This window comes from Protobothrops mucrosquamatus, unplaced genomic scaffold (assembly GCF_001527695.2).
Source record: "Protobothrops mucrosquamatus isolate PMUCROS unplaced genomic scaffold, P.Mucros_1.0 scaffold1287, whole genome shotgun sequence".
Classification (NCBI taxonomy): Eukaryota; Metazoa; Chordata; class Lepidosauria; order Squamata; family Viperidae; genus Protobothrops; species Protobothrops mucrosquamatus.
Window position 1 is genome coordinate 489,406 of NW_015387491.1, and position 19,437 is coordinate 508,842.

General features: G+C 36.8%; 1 protein-coding gene across 1 annotated transcript in view; it reads left to right on the forward strand.

Moving 5' to 3' along the window:
* Positions 1 to 19,174, forward strand: part of KTN1 (kinectin 1) — an 86,598-nt gene extending 67,424 nt beyond the window's left edge. Inside the window, exons 29-42 of the mRNA XM_015821254.1 lie at positions 65 to 133; positions 1,116 to 1,153; positions 2,779 to 2,869; positions 5,242 to 5,328; positions 8,779 to 8,868; positions 9,184 to 9,264; positions 10,627 to 10,716; positions 10,812 to 10,904; positions 12,242 to 12,325; positions 12,569 to 12,652; positions 15,217 to 15,300; positions 16,181 to 16,273; positions 17,398 to 17,506; positions 18,776 to 19,174. Of these exons, the coding sequence (XP_015676740.1) occupies positions 65 to 133; positions 1,116 to 1,153; positions 2,779 to 2,869; positions 5,242 to 5,328; positions 8,779 to 8,868; positions 9,184 to 9,264; positions 10,627 to 10,716; positions 10,812 to 10,904; positions 12,242 to 12,325; positions 12,569 to 12,652; positions 15,217 to 15,300; positions 16,181 to 16,273; positions 17,398 to 17,506; positions 18,776 to 18,783 (1,101 nt within the window). The 3' untranslated portion in view covers positions 18,784 to 19,174. The remainder of the gene's footprint in view (positions 1 to 64; positions 134 to 1,115; positions 1,154 to 2,778; positions 2,870 to 5,241; positions 5,329 to 8,778; positions 8,869 to 9,183; positions 9,265 to 10,626; positions 10,717 to 10,811; positions 10,905 to 12,241; positions 12,326 to 12,568; positions 12,653 to 15,216; positions 15,301 to 16,180; positions 16,274 to 17,397; positions 17,507 to 18,775) is intronic.
* Positions 19,175 to 19,437: the final 263 nt, after the last annotated feature.

Here is a 19,437-nt window from a genome sequence, read left to right on the forward strand (position 1 = left end):
AAGAGGAGTGGGAGGGGTGTTATGGAGCAGCCACGGAGACTTAACACATCATCCTCTTTTACAGGCTGTACAGGAAGAGAATAGGTTACTGAGAGTACAGATTCAAGAAATCAAGCAGGAAAATGGCAAACAGGTATTTCTCCAGATTACTAAATTTACAGTGTTAAAAAGTGAGACATTGTATGTATTATATGCTCTCTGCCTTAGGAGTAACTTTGAATAAAATCAATTAGCTGATTGAAATTACTATTGATCAGCTCTCGTGTTTGGCTCAATAAGGAGGAGGAATTTTCCTGTCCACTTATTGGAACAATGGATCTTATTTTCTAGCCTATCATTTGACCCCTGTCAGAGCCATGCATTTCAAGGATAATATTTTAATTGTGACAGGACTCCTTTGTCAGACGTGACTTTCTCCATCCTTTCCTAATTCCATTACAGCATCTGTATGTGTGAAATAGGTGTTTGTGTGTAAATTTTAATCTGATGAGCATACAAGGTGGCAGAAGGCTAAGACACCTATTTCACTCCTTCAAAACCATCCCCCCAAATCAGGTTGGTTTTAGAGACATGGTGGCTCAGTGGTTTAATGACACTGGAGATGGTCTCTGCTTCAGCAGTTTGAGTCCTAGCACTGTGTGACAGAGTGAGCACCTGTCACTTGCTTCAGCTTCTATCCACCTAACAGTTCAAAAGCATGTTCTCTGCAAGTAAATAAATAGGTACCACTTCAGTAGGGATACGTTGGTTCTTCATGCAGGCAGTCAGATTTCTTCCTGATTGTGGCACCTATTTATGAAGCAGCTTCAGGGAAGGGAGCGGGCCTAGGATGACACTGTAGGAAGAGCTGCTCATTTTGTATCTGGTACGAAGCTAGCTCACCCTTCTGTGGCGTAGCTTGGGAAGAGTGCAAGTGTATCCTACAATAGAGCTGGTAAATTGGCAGCCACACTATTACTCTACAATAGCATTCTAGTGTTCCGGCTAATGTAACAATGCCATAACGGGCATGGAGAAAAATCTTGAGGTGGCATATGGCTGCATGTCAAATACTATTAAAACTGGGGAAGTTTCCATTGCATTTCAGTTAAGTGATTTATGCTTCTCTGTTTCAGGAATCCTTGGCTATCAGGAATGAGCAACTTTTACAGCTGTAAGTTATTGGCAACTTATTTCAGCATGTCTTGTATACAGGTCTGAACCAAGATATTCTTCTGCTAGATGCTGTTGCATCCCTGTTTCCCTTCATTAGTTATTCTTTCCACAGCAATACAGCTGAATTTGGTATTCATAGTCTAAATTCACTGGCATATCCTGGAAAGCTTTATAAGGCCCAGCAGAGTTTGTACCAAGGTGTATAAAGATGATACATGCTCATGGCAGTGCTGACAATTTGTGCGAGAAAAAAAATAAGCCCATTGGCATTTAAAAATGCCCCTTTAAAAATTGTTGACTATTTGAGATTCACTTGTAATACTCTTAGTTTTAACTTAGTTTTATGTTTATTGTAAACTGTTAACAGACAATTGGTTTCTAGTGGTGCAGAAAGTTTGCATTTTATTAATTTATGAATAATGGCTTGCACAGTTCATATCCTTTAGAAAAATGTATTCTGCACTCACAGTGAAGTGACATTGCAGCGTATCATAGCAAACTGTTGCTGGTTTTGCTGAACTAGTGTTTAGCTATTGCCAATTAAATTGTACAAATGTGTTAAATATATTTAATAATAAGTGTGTTGCATGTATTATATTTTTATGACATGCTTCCTACAAGGAGCTCAAGAGAATGTTGGTGGGCAATCTTCCTACCAGTTTTATCCTCACACTCCTGTGAGGTAAAACAGGTTGAGTAATTTGTTGAAAATTACCCAGAGAATAGGCACATAGACATTTGAATTTGAATCTCCCTTGATCTTAATCCAATTTGTGGATCAACATAATAGCATGTAAAACCAATTCTGCATGCAAAACATGAAATGATCTAGCACAGAAGTTCAGCATCCTCTGAAAGCTAAAATCAGGAGAGACTTTATCACTCAGTGCACAATTACCATTAATTTTGGTGTCACTTTCATTTTAGATTGGGCTTCTAGATACAAAATAACTCTTTAGAAAAAGGCAGTTAAGCAGAAAAGTGGATAGAGAAAGAGAACATATTTCAGAGATTTCCTGCATTCTCATTAAACAGACTGATTTGAAAAACATCAGGTGTACAGTGAGAATAAGATGTACTTATGGGGTGTATGATATGTTGCCTTCTGTACTTAATGATGGTGCATGGAATAGCAACCTTATGGCCTCTCCCAACTGGGTATAGCTTAGAAAGAAAAGTCAACTAGTAGGGAGAAGAAAAATGCTTTACACTGTCTGTTTCTTCATTTATTTGTTCCAAATTTTTTATAGTACTTCCTTTTAAAGGACAGTTTTTAAAACCTCAAATCAGACAGAATTGGTGTTAGGGAGCAGAGGAATGTTTTAGCAAATAGCAGGCAGAGAGAAAAGTTAGGAACAATTAACATTGTAATTGCTGCCTTCTTACTTCCAACCGAATCCACCAAAAAAGGGGGGATTTTTCCTCTTCCTACTTTGAAAAGAGCAGATTTTCTAGTTCTCATGGTCTGAAGTGGAATCCTGAATATATGTTGACAATGGAGGGGGGAGGTCGATTATCTGTCTTGTCTGTTGAAGAAACAAAAACAGGAGTGTACTTCACAGTCCCTGTCTTTGCTCCTTTCTCTACATGGCTGTGACTTTGCCTTTTCTTGTATGGATTTAGCATTTCTGGGAAAGAACAAGAAATCACCAGCCTCCAAAATGAGTTGGGCTCCTTGGAACTTGCAGTGGAGCAACAGAGGCAAAAGAACAATGTAAGTAACTCCTTCCAGAATACCTTTTGGGCCGACAGATGTGGAAGGAAGCACTCCTTTGGTACGGAATGTTCTCGTCCTGGAAGACCCTTTGACTACAGCCCCGTTTTCCTCAGCATTGCCTATGTGGGACACACAGGAGCACATTCAGAGGATTTCTTTTACCATTTATATCATGCCTTAATGTACACTTTTATCAGTTATTTTAACCTGACCGTTTTTTATGTTTGAATTTTATTATAAAACTCTGTAAGGTTATTTTGATGAGAAGTGAAACACAAATGTTTTACATGAATATATATATTCCAGGCCTCCTCTTTTTAGCCCCTTTCCTCCAGCAGTAAGAGCAAGGTGGCTTTTCAGGGGATAGTCGGGGAGATTTTACTCTTCCTTTTATGTGATGAAAAGTTTTTGGAAGCATCTGAGAGGGTCCCACTGCTTAGTGAACAAATTTCAGAAGAAGAAAATGATGTATTTTCTAGTTGGCTAAGTGAATTTCTTGAAAGTTGATAGGAAAATGCTTCTGAGAAGCATTACCCAATTAAGAAAGAGTTTCCTGACCAAAAAAGCAAACTTAACATATATTCAGTTCACCTGCTGGGAAATCTTTTGACTTGACTTGAGCACCTGAGATCAGGACAAGAAGCAACAGGTGGAAGCTCATTAAAGAGTGATCCTGCCTGGAACTACTGAGAAATTTCCTGACAGTGAGAGCAATTAGTCAAGGGAACAGCATGCCTTCTGGAACTGTGGATGTTCCATCACTGTAGGTTTCCAAGAAAAGATTGGACATTCATTTAAGCAGGATGGTCCTGCCTTGGACAGGGTGTTGGACTAGAAGATCTCCAAGGTCCCTTCCAGCTCTATGATTCTATAATTTACCTTTTCTCTTAAATTTTTCTGCTATTGGTCAACAAAACTGGAATCACGCTGGGCAGTCAAATCTGCTGTTCTATTGGGGGCTGCATAAGGTGGTCTGAAACTTTTCCTATGGAACTTCCTAAATATTTCTCCTGTCTCTGAAATACATTTCATCTCCTTTCAGCAGTCACCATAAGAGGAAGAGACAATGATAGACAGACTGTGTAGTTTATTGAGTAGAGATAATTGAATTTGCAAATTTCCTGTTCACTCTTAGAAAGCTATTTTAGGTTTTCATTCTATAAAAAAATAGAATGAAGACAAACTAAAAAGGTTACTGGAGAGGTTTGTGACACAGGAAAATAAGGATGCTTCCCTTCAAATCAATACACAACTGTCACCTTTGGAATTCCATTGAGGAAAATCCTTCCTTTTTAATGTGATGATAATCTAAGAAAATAGAATTCTGATTTGGATTTTTCCTTTGATTAAGGTATAGCTGCTTTGTATTTTGACACAGTTTTGATTATTTTATCAAAATGTGATTGATCACATTAAACACATTATGGAGTACAAATTCTAATGCCCAAAAAGTTTAATTCCTGCTTTGTCTTCTGATCCAGCCAGTGAACATGAACTAAAACAGTTTTGCACTTCCCCTAGTAGCCACCAGAAAGTAGGAGAAGGGGAATTGTAATCTAATATTCACATCATTGGTATATCTAGTTCAGCATTTTTGGGATCGCCTTTAAAGTGTCCTAATATCTCAAGATAGAAAACTGGGTGCTCTTTTTTATAGTGTTCGATTACAACTCCCATCAGCCCCAGCCAGCTTATCCAAAAGTCAGGTATGAGGTGAGGGTAATTGGAGTCCAGCAATAACTGCATTGCCACAGCATTCATCTCCTGTATTTTCCTTTTAGATCCTTCTGTACCAAGGAGTGGGCCTGAAATTTCCAACACTTAAAATAATTTACTTTGTTCCTAAGATAAACTACCTCACAACAGTATTTAAAGTCAAAGCTGATGCTTTGGATGTTGAAAGCACCTCTTTGAGAAACCTCTCTACATTCCTTCTAATGACCCCAAATTTTCCTTCCTGTTCTATTTGGGTTAATTTCTAGAGTACACAGCCAACTTAGTGGGTACCTGATCTAGTGTATGTATGCTTGTCAGTATGCACGTATGTATGCTGATAACTTTTGAATATTTCTCCATTTTCTTCTTTACAAATGCAGTCAAAGAATGGAGGGGGAGGGTCCTGTTCATGATGCCATTATGGCCATAAAATCAGAAATAGATGCTTTTTTTTTGCTTTTGATTTTTTTGCCATATCAACACTTTGTCTTTTTAACATCACACTTGTCTTTTGCTAGTATGCTTCATCTAAACTGAGCAGCGGCCCATTTTGCAGTAGCCCATGTTCAAATGCAAATGCTCGCTCTTTGAGGTGAAAGCAGAAATCGTTTTATTTTGGCTGAACTGAAACCATTCTTTCTAAAAATGATTAGGACCTTCGAAAGAAAAACTGGAATGCAATGGAAGCATTGGCCTCAACTGAAAAATTGCTGCAGGACAGAGTGAACAAGACTGCCAAGGTTGTAATGCTAATTGCTAGACACAATGCATTAGCTAGAAGTGATTCTGCAGCCGCCTTCTAAAATCAAATGGAAACATTTAGCTTTTACTGCAATTTTTAAATATACTCTTTTGAATCCTTCCTTTCTTCCTTTCTCCCTTTCTTTCTCCATGTACTTTCACCTTCGCTTCTGCCTGTCATCTTTATACCTTTCTTTTTCTTTCTTTCTTTAAACCTTTAATTTGTGAGCATGCTGCTTATTTTGGTTTTGCTTGGGACAGATGCTAGAGCTGTAGGGCTGTAATGTTTAGTTTGCAGAGTTGGAATGATCTGCCACCCTCTTGGTCATTGAAAATTTCTCTTGTTTTGTGCTGAAAGGAACTCTGTCATAAAAGAACTGCCCGTAAGTTTTTTTTTAAAGACAATTATTTACTTCTATTATATAACAAATTTGAAATTTAATATTCAGGCCAGTGTCCCAGTTGTCGGGACAAAATTTAAGACCCACAAATCTTGCTGGGAGCATTACACACACAGGCTCCCACTGATATTTCAAAGTGCTTAACTAGGACCAAGATATGTCTGTGTTAAACTTCCTATCACAGAGACTCCTAGTTCATTTTAATAGGACCAGATTCAGGTTTGCCACATCCTGATTTTTCCTAGAATTTTACAGTACAGATTTAAGATTTGTAATAATTGAAAAATATTTTTTTTTCATCAATCTTTAGATTTATTAAAATTCAGAAATTTTAAAATGTGTTTTAAAACTAAGATAATTGAAAATAACTCTGGCTCCTCCCATTGTAGCTAACTGCTGAACTACAATCTCCATGATCCACAACCAAATGTTCCACAGTATTTGTTTAGTGAGGGTGATTTGGGTTATATCGCACCATCTGGGGGGTGCTAGGTTAAGGAAAGCTGTTACAATGAAGCAGCTATGAATTTAAACTATTTCTGTTTTGTATATTTCTGTTAGCAAGTCTCCTGTTATGCTTTCAGCTAAACTAGTAATTCATTTCTATATATCAGTTCTTATTTTTAAACACACTGATTTATAATTTTGAAAAAAACTTACTACAATCAGTCTCCAGAAGAGCAATCATGTTGGTTCTTTTGTATCAAAAATAATAATCTTGGGGCACAAACTGTACCGTATAGTATGATGAAGTGGACTTGCTGATCCACAAAACCTTACAGAATAATAAATTTGTTAGTATTTAATGTGGTGCAAGATTTCTCATTTTTAATCCAGTGATATAATCCACAAGCTCAATTTATTGTGAAGCAGCATTCACCTAGCTGAAGAATAAACTGCCGGGAAGAACCTCTCCCAAAAAGATTTAAAGAAAAGCTTTAGCGGGCATTTGTTACAGTCCTTATAGAGTTTGCTAGAAATGGGTTACAGGATAGGGCTGGTAGGTTCTTCAACTTTGGTGAATGTAGCAAAATAAAACTTCAATAACTCACGGAGAGCTTGAACTTCTGTCAAAAGAAGTTCATCTTTTGTGGAATCTGAATATTTGCAGTCCACCTAGGGGAAACAGGAACAGTATTGAATCTGTTTGAAGAACATTGCTTTGATCCATGGACCTGTGCTTTAAGACCAGCCATGGCTCCCCCACCTGCCCTTCCATTCTGCTCTGTTGCAGAGCAACAAGTGGAAGGAACAAATGTTGGTTGCTGCCTGATTTTTGATCTTTGAAACCCTTGAACCTTCTTCTTTGGGCCAGATTGTTTATACAAGAAAAAAAAAAATGCTGCCCAGCTCTGTCAATTTTACATAGTATTCTAGGAAAACAAAAGCAGGAGAGAAAAGTTGCCTCTTGAAACATGTGTTGAAAGACAGTGAACATATTTTGGCCTTGACAAGATAATTTTGCTTTGCATTTATTTAAAGGATCAGCAAGCAACAAATGGAAGAAATAGAGGAATGGTTGTATCCATAAATATTGCCTGATCACAACTCCACCACCACATTCTGTGGAATCCTTGATGCTCTCTGAGCTTGGTTGTTTTCTTTTAGACATTTCATTACCAAACTAGGTGACATCATCAGGACTAGGATGATGATGATCAGCTCTAGCCCTGATAATTTACCTAGCTTGGTAATGAAACATCTGCAAGAAAACAACCAAGCTCAGAAGCACCAAGACTCCACAGTTCAACCCAACCTCAAATATTCTCTTCCATCGCATTCGTTTTGCATCCTGGTGTTGCAAAGCAATAAAGACAGAGTTTTAGACTTTGATTGGTTAAGTGACTATAAACTAGAAGCCTGGGGTCAGAATAGTTCCTTCTTAATTTTAAGTGAGTTTATCTGCCTCTGCTTACAAGAGGAAACAAACAGGAACCACTGGCAGCCCATTCTGCTGTTACAAAAGAAACTATTTAGACCAGTGTTTCTCAACCTTGACAATGTTAAGGCATGTGGACTTCAACTCCCAGAATTCCACAGCCAGCAATGCTGGCTGTGGAATTCTGGGAGTTGAAGTCCACATGCCTTAAAATTGTCAAGGTTGAGAAACACTGATTTAGACTCTCAGCCCAGGTCAAACAGTGAGAGATCAAGTAGTGCACATGTATGTGTGAGCCATTCATAACTGTTCAAGTGCTTTAGCATAATAAGCAAATGAAGTTGGAAGGCTCTGGTCACTTTTGAAGTGACAATTGAGTTTTCCAATAGCAACGGTATTCCCAATGCAATACTGCATGTAATTTTCATAGAAGAACTAAAGTGGATAAGGGAGGGAGAAGCAGAAAAATGAATGTCACCTGGGAGCCAGCTTCCTACAATTTTAATAACAAAAAATGTTTCCTAATGATGGCATAATTGCTGTGGAAATAATCTGGAATATTTGCAGTTAGTTCCGGAATTGCTTGAGCCCCTCAAAATACAGCCCATATACTATTGCTTTTTGCCTTAATTCAGTCAAACATAAATATTCAGTCCTGATTTAAAGGATGAGCAAGCATGCAAACAAGTGGAAAAAATAGAAAAATTGTTGTATCCAGAAATATGCAAGGTTGAATAACATTATAATAAAAGTTAGGGGGGGCAGCATAAAACAACTTAATTGTTATCAGACTGTGATAAAGATTTTTTTTCAAACTAGTTTGGGTAATAAATTTTTTCATGGCACCCATTTAAGATTTCCCTCTTCCGTCTTTTAAAAATCTTTGTATTAGATTCTCCAAATGAAAGTTGATGATTATTATAGTTTTCATCTGCTTTGAAACTGATTCTGAATATATTAAATATATATGCATATATAAAAATTTTAGTTTTAAAGCGAATCATTCCATATTCCAAATGCAATGGCAGCATATAAAATCATTTTTGCTCCTTAGAATCAGTAGTATTAAACTGAGAACTATTTAGGCCAAGAAATGGAGATTGATGTGGCATCATGGTGGAAGATTTGCACTTATTTTGTCTTTTGTTCTTTCACTTTTATCAATCCAGGAGAGTCAGCAACATGCAGAAGCTGTTGAAGCAGAGATGAGAAATGTATTGCAGAAGCTATTTCCTATAGTCTCTCTTCCTTCCACTTTGGTAAGATTACCATTTGTTTAAATTTATCAAATGGGCAACCATGTTTAAAGCGACACTGATTTCTAAGACAATATTGAAGAGTGAAAAAATGAGTTTGCTAATATGTCCTTAGTTTTCTTGTTAATTAATCAGCTTTGGCTGGTTCACTTCTACAACCTGGCAAAATTATGTCTTCAAAGATTGCTAAGTTCTAAGTTGCTACTGGAGTCATTCAAGACTCCAATTAACTGGCAGTTGCTAGCTGATCTGCCTTTCTAGATAGCTGTGCTACTTATTTATTTCCAAATTCTTTTAATATATTTTTTCATACTCAAGAATCACAGTGAGTGGATGCGTGGATTTGAAAAAGCAATAAGAGAACATACAAAAGAAACTTCTCGACCAGATGACATTAAGGTTAGTGCAGACTGGATACGAATTTAGTTTTAGCTAAATAATGTAAGGGGTATTTTTTAATATAAGGGGTATTTTTATTCTGGGGAGCAGGGAGGAAACTGATATCCTGTGCTTGAGAATTAACTGGTGATATCTTGAGATTTGACTGACAATAGGTAATGTCAAGGTTAATCTTACAATTTGTCCCACAAGTGTTTTCTCCAAAGTTTTTTAATGTTTTGAATGATTACTTTTCTGCAGAGCTTAATTACAGAATTGATTGTCCTCTGCAAAATCCTGAGCTTTCAGATTTGACTGAACAAAACATGAAAAGCAGACAGACCCTTTCTGTAGAACAACAGAAGCATTCACATTTTCCTTAGCCAAGATCTCCACTTTTGCATATCTTCTTGTTATTATTGTTGCAGTGTATATAGAACTTTGCTACTGAAATTTAGCAATATAACCACGTTTTGTTGATCCAATCTAAGTGCTTAAAAATATGATAAAAAGCATGGATTGCCACAAATGTGGCTCTTTCCCCAGACCTTTGGCAAGAATGATTGACAATCCTTTTCTTCTTTGTCTTTGTTCCCATCTGGATTTGTTTTCTCTGCCAGCTTTGTTTCTTTTGTTTTGTGTTCAAATTTTTCATTGGCATTATAATTTCCATGGTAGGTTTGAGTTGGTTGAGGAAATAAATAATTGTCCTTCTTAGTTTGTTGTTATTCCATAAACTTACATTGAATTCATATTCTGTTATTATCTGTGCTACCTATCCGGATTCTTAAAGGAACAAATGTGAAATAAATAAATAAAAAGCAACATCTTGTTTTCAAAGGTATATGTGTGTGTGTGGGGGGGGTTGTATGACTCTCAGCACAAGAAGCATTTCGTAGATAAAAAATAATAGGCAAACAGAAACAGCTAATTTATTGTGGGATGCTAGAATGTTGTCAAAGGGAATACATTATAAAATCAAAAAGAAGAGCTGATGGCAGAGGGACATAGTTGCCAATGCTTTTCTTATTTACCGTTATTAGAAAGATTTAAAGTAGGTAAAGTAATTTGTTTATGAACATTGTAAGGTTCAGTTTGAAATAGAATTGTTTACAATTGATGAACATGTAATTGCTAAAATAGATGTGAATTGCTTGAAAAAATAAGTAACTGTCCTCTTAGTTTGTGGTCACTCCCTAAACATATATTGAATTAATATTCTATTATTATCATCCCTGCTACCTGTCCAGATTGTTTAGCTGTGCAGAATCAGAGCTAATGGAACTTTCAAAATGCAGTCATACAGCATTTCACTGGAATAAAGAGAATTCTCTGCCTCGCATGCTGTACATTATATCCATGAAATCTTTTTTATCATTATAGATCATGGAACAGAAGTTGAAAGAGGCAGATGAACTACATGTCATGTTGCAGCAGGAATGTGAGAAGTACAAAGTTGTCCTTGCAGAGACGGTAGGAAAGAACCTTATAAAATTTGGCTGTATCCAGTAATTCTTTTGGCTCAATTTCTTGTGGGCATCAACATAACTGAAATTTTGTGTTATTAGGAGGGAATCTTGCAAAGGCTACAGCGCAGTGTAGAAGAAGAAGAGAGCAAATGGAAAATAAAAATTGAAGAATCACAGAAGGAACTACAACAGGTAATTTTTTTAAAAAACCAAGAATTCATGCTGCAAATACTTGGGAGCTAGATAGAGCTTTTATTCAGATTTCAGCTGTTAACTAAAAATATCCTTACAGTGTTTAATTATTTTATCAGTCTAGAAAAAATACAGCTTGCCTCTCAGTATAATAATTCTTAATGTAGGGGATAAAATGAAAGATATAAATAAAAGCTATCTGAAAGAATCATTAGGCAGGCACATGTAAATCCAAACTGATACATAAAACTAATTATCTGAATAAATGAAACAATTGATTATTTAATTTATGGATCTATACAAATGTTTACTCTTCCATTAATTCAAACAGATTTCTCTATAGCTGCTACTAACTAAAAAAAATAGAGCTGATTTTTGCCCTAAGAATTCCATAGCTAAACTAATGTAGGAAGAGAATGTTTAATTGCTCTTATTGCCACAAAATAGGTCTGAACGTGCACACGTACCCATATTTAATTAGATTCACTCTTTCCTCCTCTGCCTATGCTCTAGACATTACATCTGCTGCTTTATCTTTCAGAAGCCCTCTACAAATGGGAGGGACACTTGGGGTAGCTGATAGAGGCCACTCAGAAGTAATTTCATGAAGGGCCTAGTCCAGGGGTAGGCAACCTTGGCTCTTTTATGACTTGTGGACTTCAACTCCCAGAATTCCTGAGCCAGAATGGCTCAGCTTGGAAACCTCTCCATTTCCCCTCAGCATGGCTGGCCCAGGAATTCTGGGAGTTGAAGTCCACTAGTCATAAAAGAGCCAAGGTTGCCTACTCCTGGCTTAGCTGTTGCCAGCAGTGGACAATGCATTCCTCAATGAGCTCACTTGTCAGATTGTCAGAAAACTAAATATATGGATACATTATAGTTTATTCATCTAGGAATACGATATGTGTCTGGATATATAATTCCTTCTCTCTCCTACCTGATCTTTTGGAAACAAATTTGAAATTTTCCTAGATTTTCCCCCCAGTGTATACATTAGAAAATTCATTCAGGTCTTCCCAGTAAGCCAGAATATCAAACCAGGACCTATTGAGCCACAGTCTTTAAACATGGCTATTTAATGAAAAATTAGCTATGTTTAGAATTAGTATGAACAAATTCTTCAGTTTTTACATTCAGTAAAGTGCAGTCAGTAATTTAAAGATATAAATTATTTGAATAAAGTTATAAAATTGGATAGAGTTGGATATCATATATTGTGTGTGTGTGTGTGTGTGTGTGTGTTGTGTGTGTAGAGAGAAAGAAGGAGGAAGGGAGGCAGAAGGCCAGGTTGAACTTGAAATAAAATGTGTGATTTGTGGCTGCCTATTCTTTTGTAGCTTAAAAAGGAACGAGAACATTTGGAACGTGAATTGGAAAAAGCAGAAATAGAGCGATCAACATATGTTTCAGAAGTCCGAGAGGTAAATGTACCTAATTGAACTATTGAAGCCAGATTTGCTTTCTGTCACATGTACATATTTATCTGGAAGCATAAATATTTAGTTGGCCCAAAGATGAAAAACCTGCTCATCCAACGATATGGAACATTTTTATGCTTTCAAATTCATTTATTGCTTGGAAATAAATTATATTAATGGCTGAATAGAGGGTCAGTTGGGAACATATGGTAATGCATCCTAAAGCCTCTGAAAACTTCATTTCAGCTTAAAGATCTGTTGACTGAATTGCAGAGAAAACTTGATGACTCATATTCTGAAGCAATAAGGCAGAACGAAGAGTTAACATTGGTAAGAGGCCTGTCCTCCACTGAATATATCTGTTCAAAAGTGGAGAAACTTTTCCAAATCCTGCCTGTCTGCTAACCATTTTGACTTAGCCTTTGTCCACTTCAGCCACTTTTATAGCCTTTCTCTGCCTCTTTAATAACATGACTAGCGCTTAGTATACCTTTTCATCTGCCTGCCTCTCCCTTGCCTAAAGGATTCATATTTCTATACTTTGTGAATTTGGAACATGATGTTCACAGAACACAGAGGAACTGGGCTTGAGTGTTGTGTAGGATTATTTGGAGGAAAATCTTTGGTTTTATTTAAATTGTGCACTTCCTTTCCTGAAAGGAATTTCAGTTGCTGAAAAGAAAAATTGAACAATTCCAGTCTGTATACAAACAAATACATTGGAATATGCAAATGACACCTCAAGAATTTTATCCAATTCTCAGCACTGGATTCACAGAAGAGCAATGAAGATGATCACAGGACTGGAAATTAACTCTTTGAAGACAGTTAGAAGAATTGGATATATTTATCCTTGAGAAAATATTCTTCAAATACAAAAAGTGATATACAGTGTATGGTCTGTAATTTCAGAATATAAGAATTGAAATAATGCAGTTACAGAGAAATAAATTTCAGTGATAGGAAAAGTCTCCTAACTGGGTGGGACCAGTTTGATGTCGAAATTAAATACCCACAAGGAAGTAGCCATTCTTTATTGAGTTCAGGCAGAAGAGGTGTAGTAGCTGTTTGTAGGGAGGAAGTTAATTTGGGCTACCAGAGAGTTGGAACCGCTGACTGAAAAATCTACAATCAGCCCTATGATTCTATGAGATAACATGGTTTATCAGCTTAAGGAAGGGGAGTTCTTTTATTTCCTTAAAAGCTGACTGAATATGGAGCTTGAGACCCACAGGGCCTACTCAGTGGGGAAAAGAACATATCTGTTTATCAGTCATCTAAAGGGAGAGAACTCCCAACTAAGGGATAGAATCAAGATCACGTGAAGTGTTAATACCACTTTACAATGCCTTGGTAAGGCCACACTTGGAATACTGCATCCAGTTTTGGTCACCGCGATGTAAAAAAGATGTTGAGACTTTAGAAAGAGTACAGAGAAGAGCAACAAAGATGATTAGGGGACTGGAGGCTAGAGCATATAGGGAACGGCTGCTGGAGTTGNCAGAAGCGGTGAATGCTCCAACACTGGAAGTTTTTAAGAAGAGACTGGACAGCCATTTGTCCGAAATGGTATAGGGTTTCCTGCCTGAGCAGGGGGTTGGACTAGATGACCTTTAAGGTCCCTTCCAACTTTACTATTATTATTATTATTATTATTATTATTATTATTATTATTATTATTATTATTATTATTATTATTAAGACTGGAGTGTCTTGTGATCAAGGAAGCCACTTCTATTTGGTGAAGAAAAACCAAGACTGAGCATAGAGAGATCAAAAGAAGCAAGCAAATGAAAGGCCTCTAATGTACATTAACCTAATGTAATTAACAAGTGAAAAGGTCATCTCTTTGTTGACCACATTCATTTGTCATATTTGGGAGCAGTTGGGGAATGACAGATACAAATTATATTTTCAATCTTTGCTAAAAGATTGACTTACATAATTTGTAAATTAAGAACAGATTTTTGAGCCAATTCAGGAGAATTTATATTTCAGTATCACTTTTAGTGGGGAACTGGCTCCACAAAAAAAAATTCTGGAGATTATTTACATCTCTGTTTCCACATGTAGGAATCTATATTGATTCAGATCCTGGAAACACAGAAAACGACTAAATACTGGATTCCTCATGTTTTTAAAAACTGATCTGCAGACAACAAAACAATGTTATACCCATAAAAGTACTTCTTTTGATCAAGAATAATAATCTTAGGGCAACTTTAAATCTCAAGCCAATAAAATACAGGTAGTCCTCTACTTACAACCCCAACTGAACCCCAAATTTCTATTGCTAAGCAAGACATTTAAGTGAATTTTGCCCTATTTTAAGATCTTTCTTGCTTGTTAAGTGAATCACAGTTGTTAAATTAGTAACATGGTTGTTACGTGATTCTGGCTTCCCCACTGACTTTGCTTGTCAGAAGGTCGCAAAAGGTGATCACATGACCCCGGGACACTGCATAAATACGAACCGGTTGGCAAGCACCCAAATTTTGATCACATGACCATGGGGATGCTGCAACAGTTGGGTTGTAAACAGTGATAAGTTGCTTTTTTCTGTGCTTTGTAACTTTGAATGGTCACTAAATGACCTGTTGTAAGTTGAGGACTATCTGTAAAGCATACTTGTAAAAAATCTATTCACTTTCACTGGTAATGCTGGCAAAGCATTAAAAATAGTATTTGTTTAAGATTCTCTCTACCGATTTTAACCTCTTTTAGGCTTATCTTTTCTTCTTAACTCCTTTGCAGATGGAATTTCCTATCACTCAATGTACTTTGTAGCAATTAGTCTTCAATATCGTTATATTCTTATATGTATATTACTTTACCAGAAACTGCCCCATGCTCCTCTTAAGCACTCTCACCTGACCATGACTTACCTCTTACAGCTCAAAACCCAGCTGAATGACACATTATCTAAACTCCATTCTGATCAGAGTGAAAGACACAAATTAGCTGCCGATTTGCTAAAGGTAAGGAATGAAGGCCCGATTCTGGATGATAGCTCATTTCTTTCTAAAGCACTATCTATAGTTTGGGGTATTGATAGATTCAAGTTAGTCATGAAAATACCCATTAAGGTTGCTGTGCCATTTCTAGCTTCTCCCAGAAAAGTCATGGTGATCCATACCTCAATAGCTCTCGTGTTAGTTTATAGCAATGCATTTTATGTGAAGTTGTCATTATGAAGGTCATTTGAAATATTAATTCCAAAATGCTACTTAAATTAACAAGAGAGCATCTCCTCATACTTAGATGATCTTTTAGATTCTGCAAAAGGTCCTTCTTGGTGGAATGTTCCCTTTGAAATATTTTTCCTCAGGAAAGTTTGGTGACAACTCTTAATGTTGATTTAATCAGTAATTAATAAAAGTTCCTGCCCCTGAACACAAAACAAAAAATAACTAGGGCTATAAACAGTAAAAGAACATCAAAAAGTCACAGCAGCTGCCGACTTTGATGTTTTTTTATTTTTTACAGCCCTGATTATTTTTTATTTGTTTTGCTATCCTGCAACACTTGTGTTTCTAAACAACAGAAATCCTTTCAGTGTAATTTTCTTCTCAACTCTTTTTCCTCCCACTGAAATCTGTAGTTCAGTTATTGGGAGTTTGGAGAAACGTGTAATACAGGAACATTTCTTGTCATATTTTCATTGATTATGCTTGTGATCTAGAATGAAGAATAATGATTTATCTGATCACTTCAAATACTGAATTGTATTCCAATCCGTCTTCCCCCACATATGGATCCAGGGCTGTTGTCCCCTTTACCTCCTCTTTAAAAAGGCTCTGATTATGATTGGATGTTTTAAAGCAATAACTCTTTTAATTTTCTGCTTTTTTTTTAAAGGCCCAGGAATTACTGGTGATCCTAGAAAGGGAAATAGGAAAAACTAGTATGGGCCCCGAAGTGATACAGAATAGTGATGTCTGCTCACAGATGGTGAGTATTTTCCTGGCTATATAAATAATATGGCTTAGGAAGTGCAGATACAAGCAGACAGCCTAAAGGCTGATTTATCCTGTGCATTTTGCTCTGTATATTTGAGGTCATTGTATATAATAGAAATGCTACATCCCACTTTCGCATAGTTTTCATTTGTTTGGCCTAAGGGTCCCCTACGATCCGTATATAAAACTGCTGTTTGGGTTGTCTAAGCCATTGGAAATTTGCTTTAGAAGTTTATAGGTGCTGTATATTTTTGTTTACTTATTTAGTTCAGTTTAGGCACTATCTGACTCCAAGTCAACTGTAACTGTCTTATGGTCTTGAAGCTTCTTTGGTACATGTCTTTGTGGGGTTGGCCAGTAGCTACGGATGAGTGTTTTTCAAACTTAGCAATTTTAAGATGTGTGGACTTCAACTCCCAGAATTCCCCAGCTTACATGCTGGCTGGGCAATTCAACTCTTGCTAAGTTGTTTAGTTTAAAAAAAAAACCTGCTAAAGACTATTATCTCCTGCCACCAGATGGCAGGCTAATAATGTCCTGGCAACTACTATTAAGCACATTTGGAAATCTTAGAGATAGCTGGAAATTTTTTTTGCTCTGATGTTTTTATTATATCATCTAATTCTTATTGTATATATCTGGGTTGTTGTGGTTTAGGGCACCACTAAATGTGTGAAGCTTCATAGAATGAAAAAATAAAAATATTTGCATAAAAGGTAGATCGGATCTAGTACAGTTCTCCATGACATTAAAATTTCTAATTGGAGAATATTTTTTATATATAAAAAAAACTCTCCACAGTGGGTGGGAAGATATTAAAGAGTTTCTGAAGTGAATGTCCAAAATATGTCAAGGCCAAGGAATCTGAGCAAATGTTCCCATTGCTTGTCCTGGAGGAAAGGGAGCCCTTTGGCCATGATGTGAAACTTGTGTAGAACAGCTGAATGAATGTTGAATGAATGAAGGGTCTTGGGAATGAAGAGACCCTATTTAAGGGGTGAGACAGATTGAGGCTTCAGCTAGGTATTTAGCTTATATCCTAAAATTAATTGTTCATCTCCTTTGGCCTTCTTTGCTCCACAATTTCTAAATACTTTCTACATCCATCTCTTTCAGGCCGGGCCAGATAATGTGAATCTAATTCAAGATATTGTCCATCTCAAGAAGCTACTTGCATCAGTTGGCCAAATGCTCACAAAGGGAAAAGAACAGTATCAACTATTAGGTAGGAGAGTTTGAGTCTGTTTTCCTAAGATGGACTTAAGCAGGAAGGCAAAAGTAACTGGAGAAGCTTTCAGTTGATCTCTAGACAGCAGTAATCAAATCATAGAAGCTTGCAGCCTCCTATGTTGGTTGAAATACCATTGTGGATTATCTCTCCATATAAAGTAGCACATTGAAGAGCCGTGGTGGTGCAATGGTTAGAACAGGGGTAGTCAACCTTGGCTCTTTTATGACTCGTGGACTTCAATTCCCAGAATTCCTGAGCCAGCTTAGCTGGCTCAGGAATTCTGGGAATTGAAGTCCACGAGTCATAAAAGAGCCAAGGTTGACTACCCCTGGGTTAGAATGTCGTACTGCAGACTAACTCATTGCTCACTCCAGGAGCTCGATCCCGAGTGGCACACGGTTGACTGCACCTTCCATCCTTGCGAGGTTGGTAAAATGAGGACCCAGATTGTTGGGGACAATATGCTGGCTCTGTAAACCGCTCAGAGAGGGCTGTAAAACACTATGAAGCGGTTTATACGTCTTAAGTGCTATTGCTATTGCTATTAGGAAGAGTCACTGCAGACCAGCCTTCCCCAACCAACAGCCTATAGAAATATTGAAATTGTCATTTTCAGAATTCCCAGTAGCATTCCCATGGATTTGCATTTACCCTTTGCAGCTGCTTTTACTGCTCTTGTACAGGGCAAATATAATTTTTTCACAGCTGTGATTTTTAATGATTATTTTCATTCTGGGGTAACAAAAATCTTGTTTACAAATGCAAAAATGTGCGTGGACAAATATAGAATTTGGATTCTCAATTGCCTGTCCTCTTTACAAAGTTAATTTTTATTAATTCTATTTAGTAAATTCTGAATGTGGGCTTACTTAGTCCTTTTTTTTAGCTTTAAGAAAACGATACATGCTGAGTATTGACTTTTTTCCTCCCTAAAAAAACCTCTATTTTAAAAAAAACCTCCTGATTCTTAGTATATAACAGAACCGGATTCCCCCAAATATGACATATTTTTCTGTTACTTTTAAAAATAAAAATAGTTTGCCACAGTGACTACCTTATCTTTAAGCTTATCTTTTTTTGTTTTTGTTTTTGTTTTGTTTTGCTTCTCTTTTACAGAATGAAATCATGGGGAGATCGTTTAATTTGGGGGTAGCAGAAGGCAATGCATTTTATATTTTGCCAAATTAAAGCCTTATTTATGTGTTCACCCTTTCTACTTCGTCAAACACTGAACAGAGTTTTGTCTTTTCTACTCTTTGTTAGACTACTGATTTAAACAAGATGATGAAGAAGACGACTCTGCAGACATCTCCAGAGTTTAGTTTTATAATAAATAAATTTAAATAAACCGGTTTGGATAATTAGAGCTTTACATTCCTGGAGCTACAGTAAACGTGTAACCTTTTATCTTTACTATGCTCAGTAAAACTCGTTCACACACAGAGACACGCACGCACCCTTGACATAGTGGTAGCAGCAGCAACAATAACGTTTTAATACTGACAGCCGATGCTGTTTTACTTAGATACAGTTTGGGAGTAGCAGCCTTGTAACTTCTACCTGAAGTAAACACTCCTCCTCCCTACTCTCTCTTTTTTGGGTTGCTAATGTAATCAGTTTTTGTAATGGTGTCAGCAAATAAAGGGATGCTTACTACTCTAACTGTACTCTTATGTTCTTGATTTGTAAATCTTCCATGCTACTATATAAAAACACTCTAATGTGACTGATGGCACAAGAACCTGGTTGGGTCCAATCACAGGTTTTCCTGTTCCTGCCTCAGGTTTCACAGATGGGACAATCACTGGGAAGCCTGGAAAAAAGACATCATAACTAGCAGCTACTGATTGTCTTACTATCCATGAATTTGTCCATTTCCTTTTTAGATCCATCTGAATTGGGGCCCTCACCACACATTGTTCAAA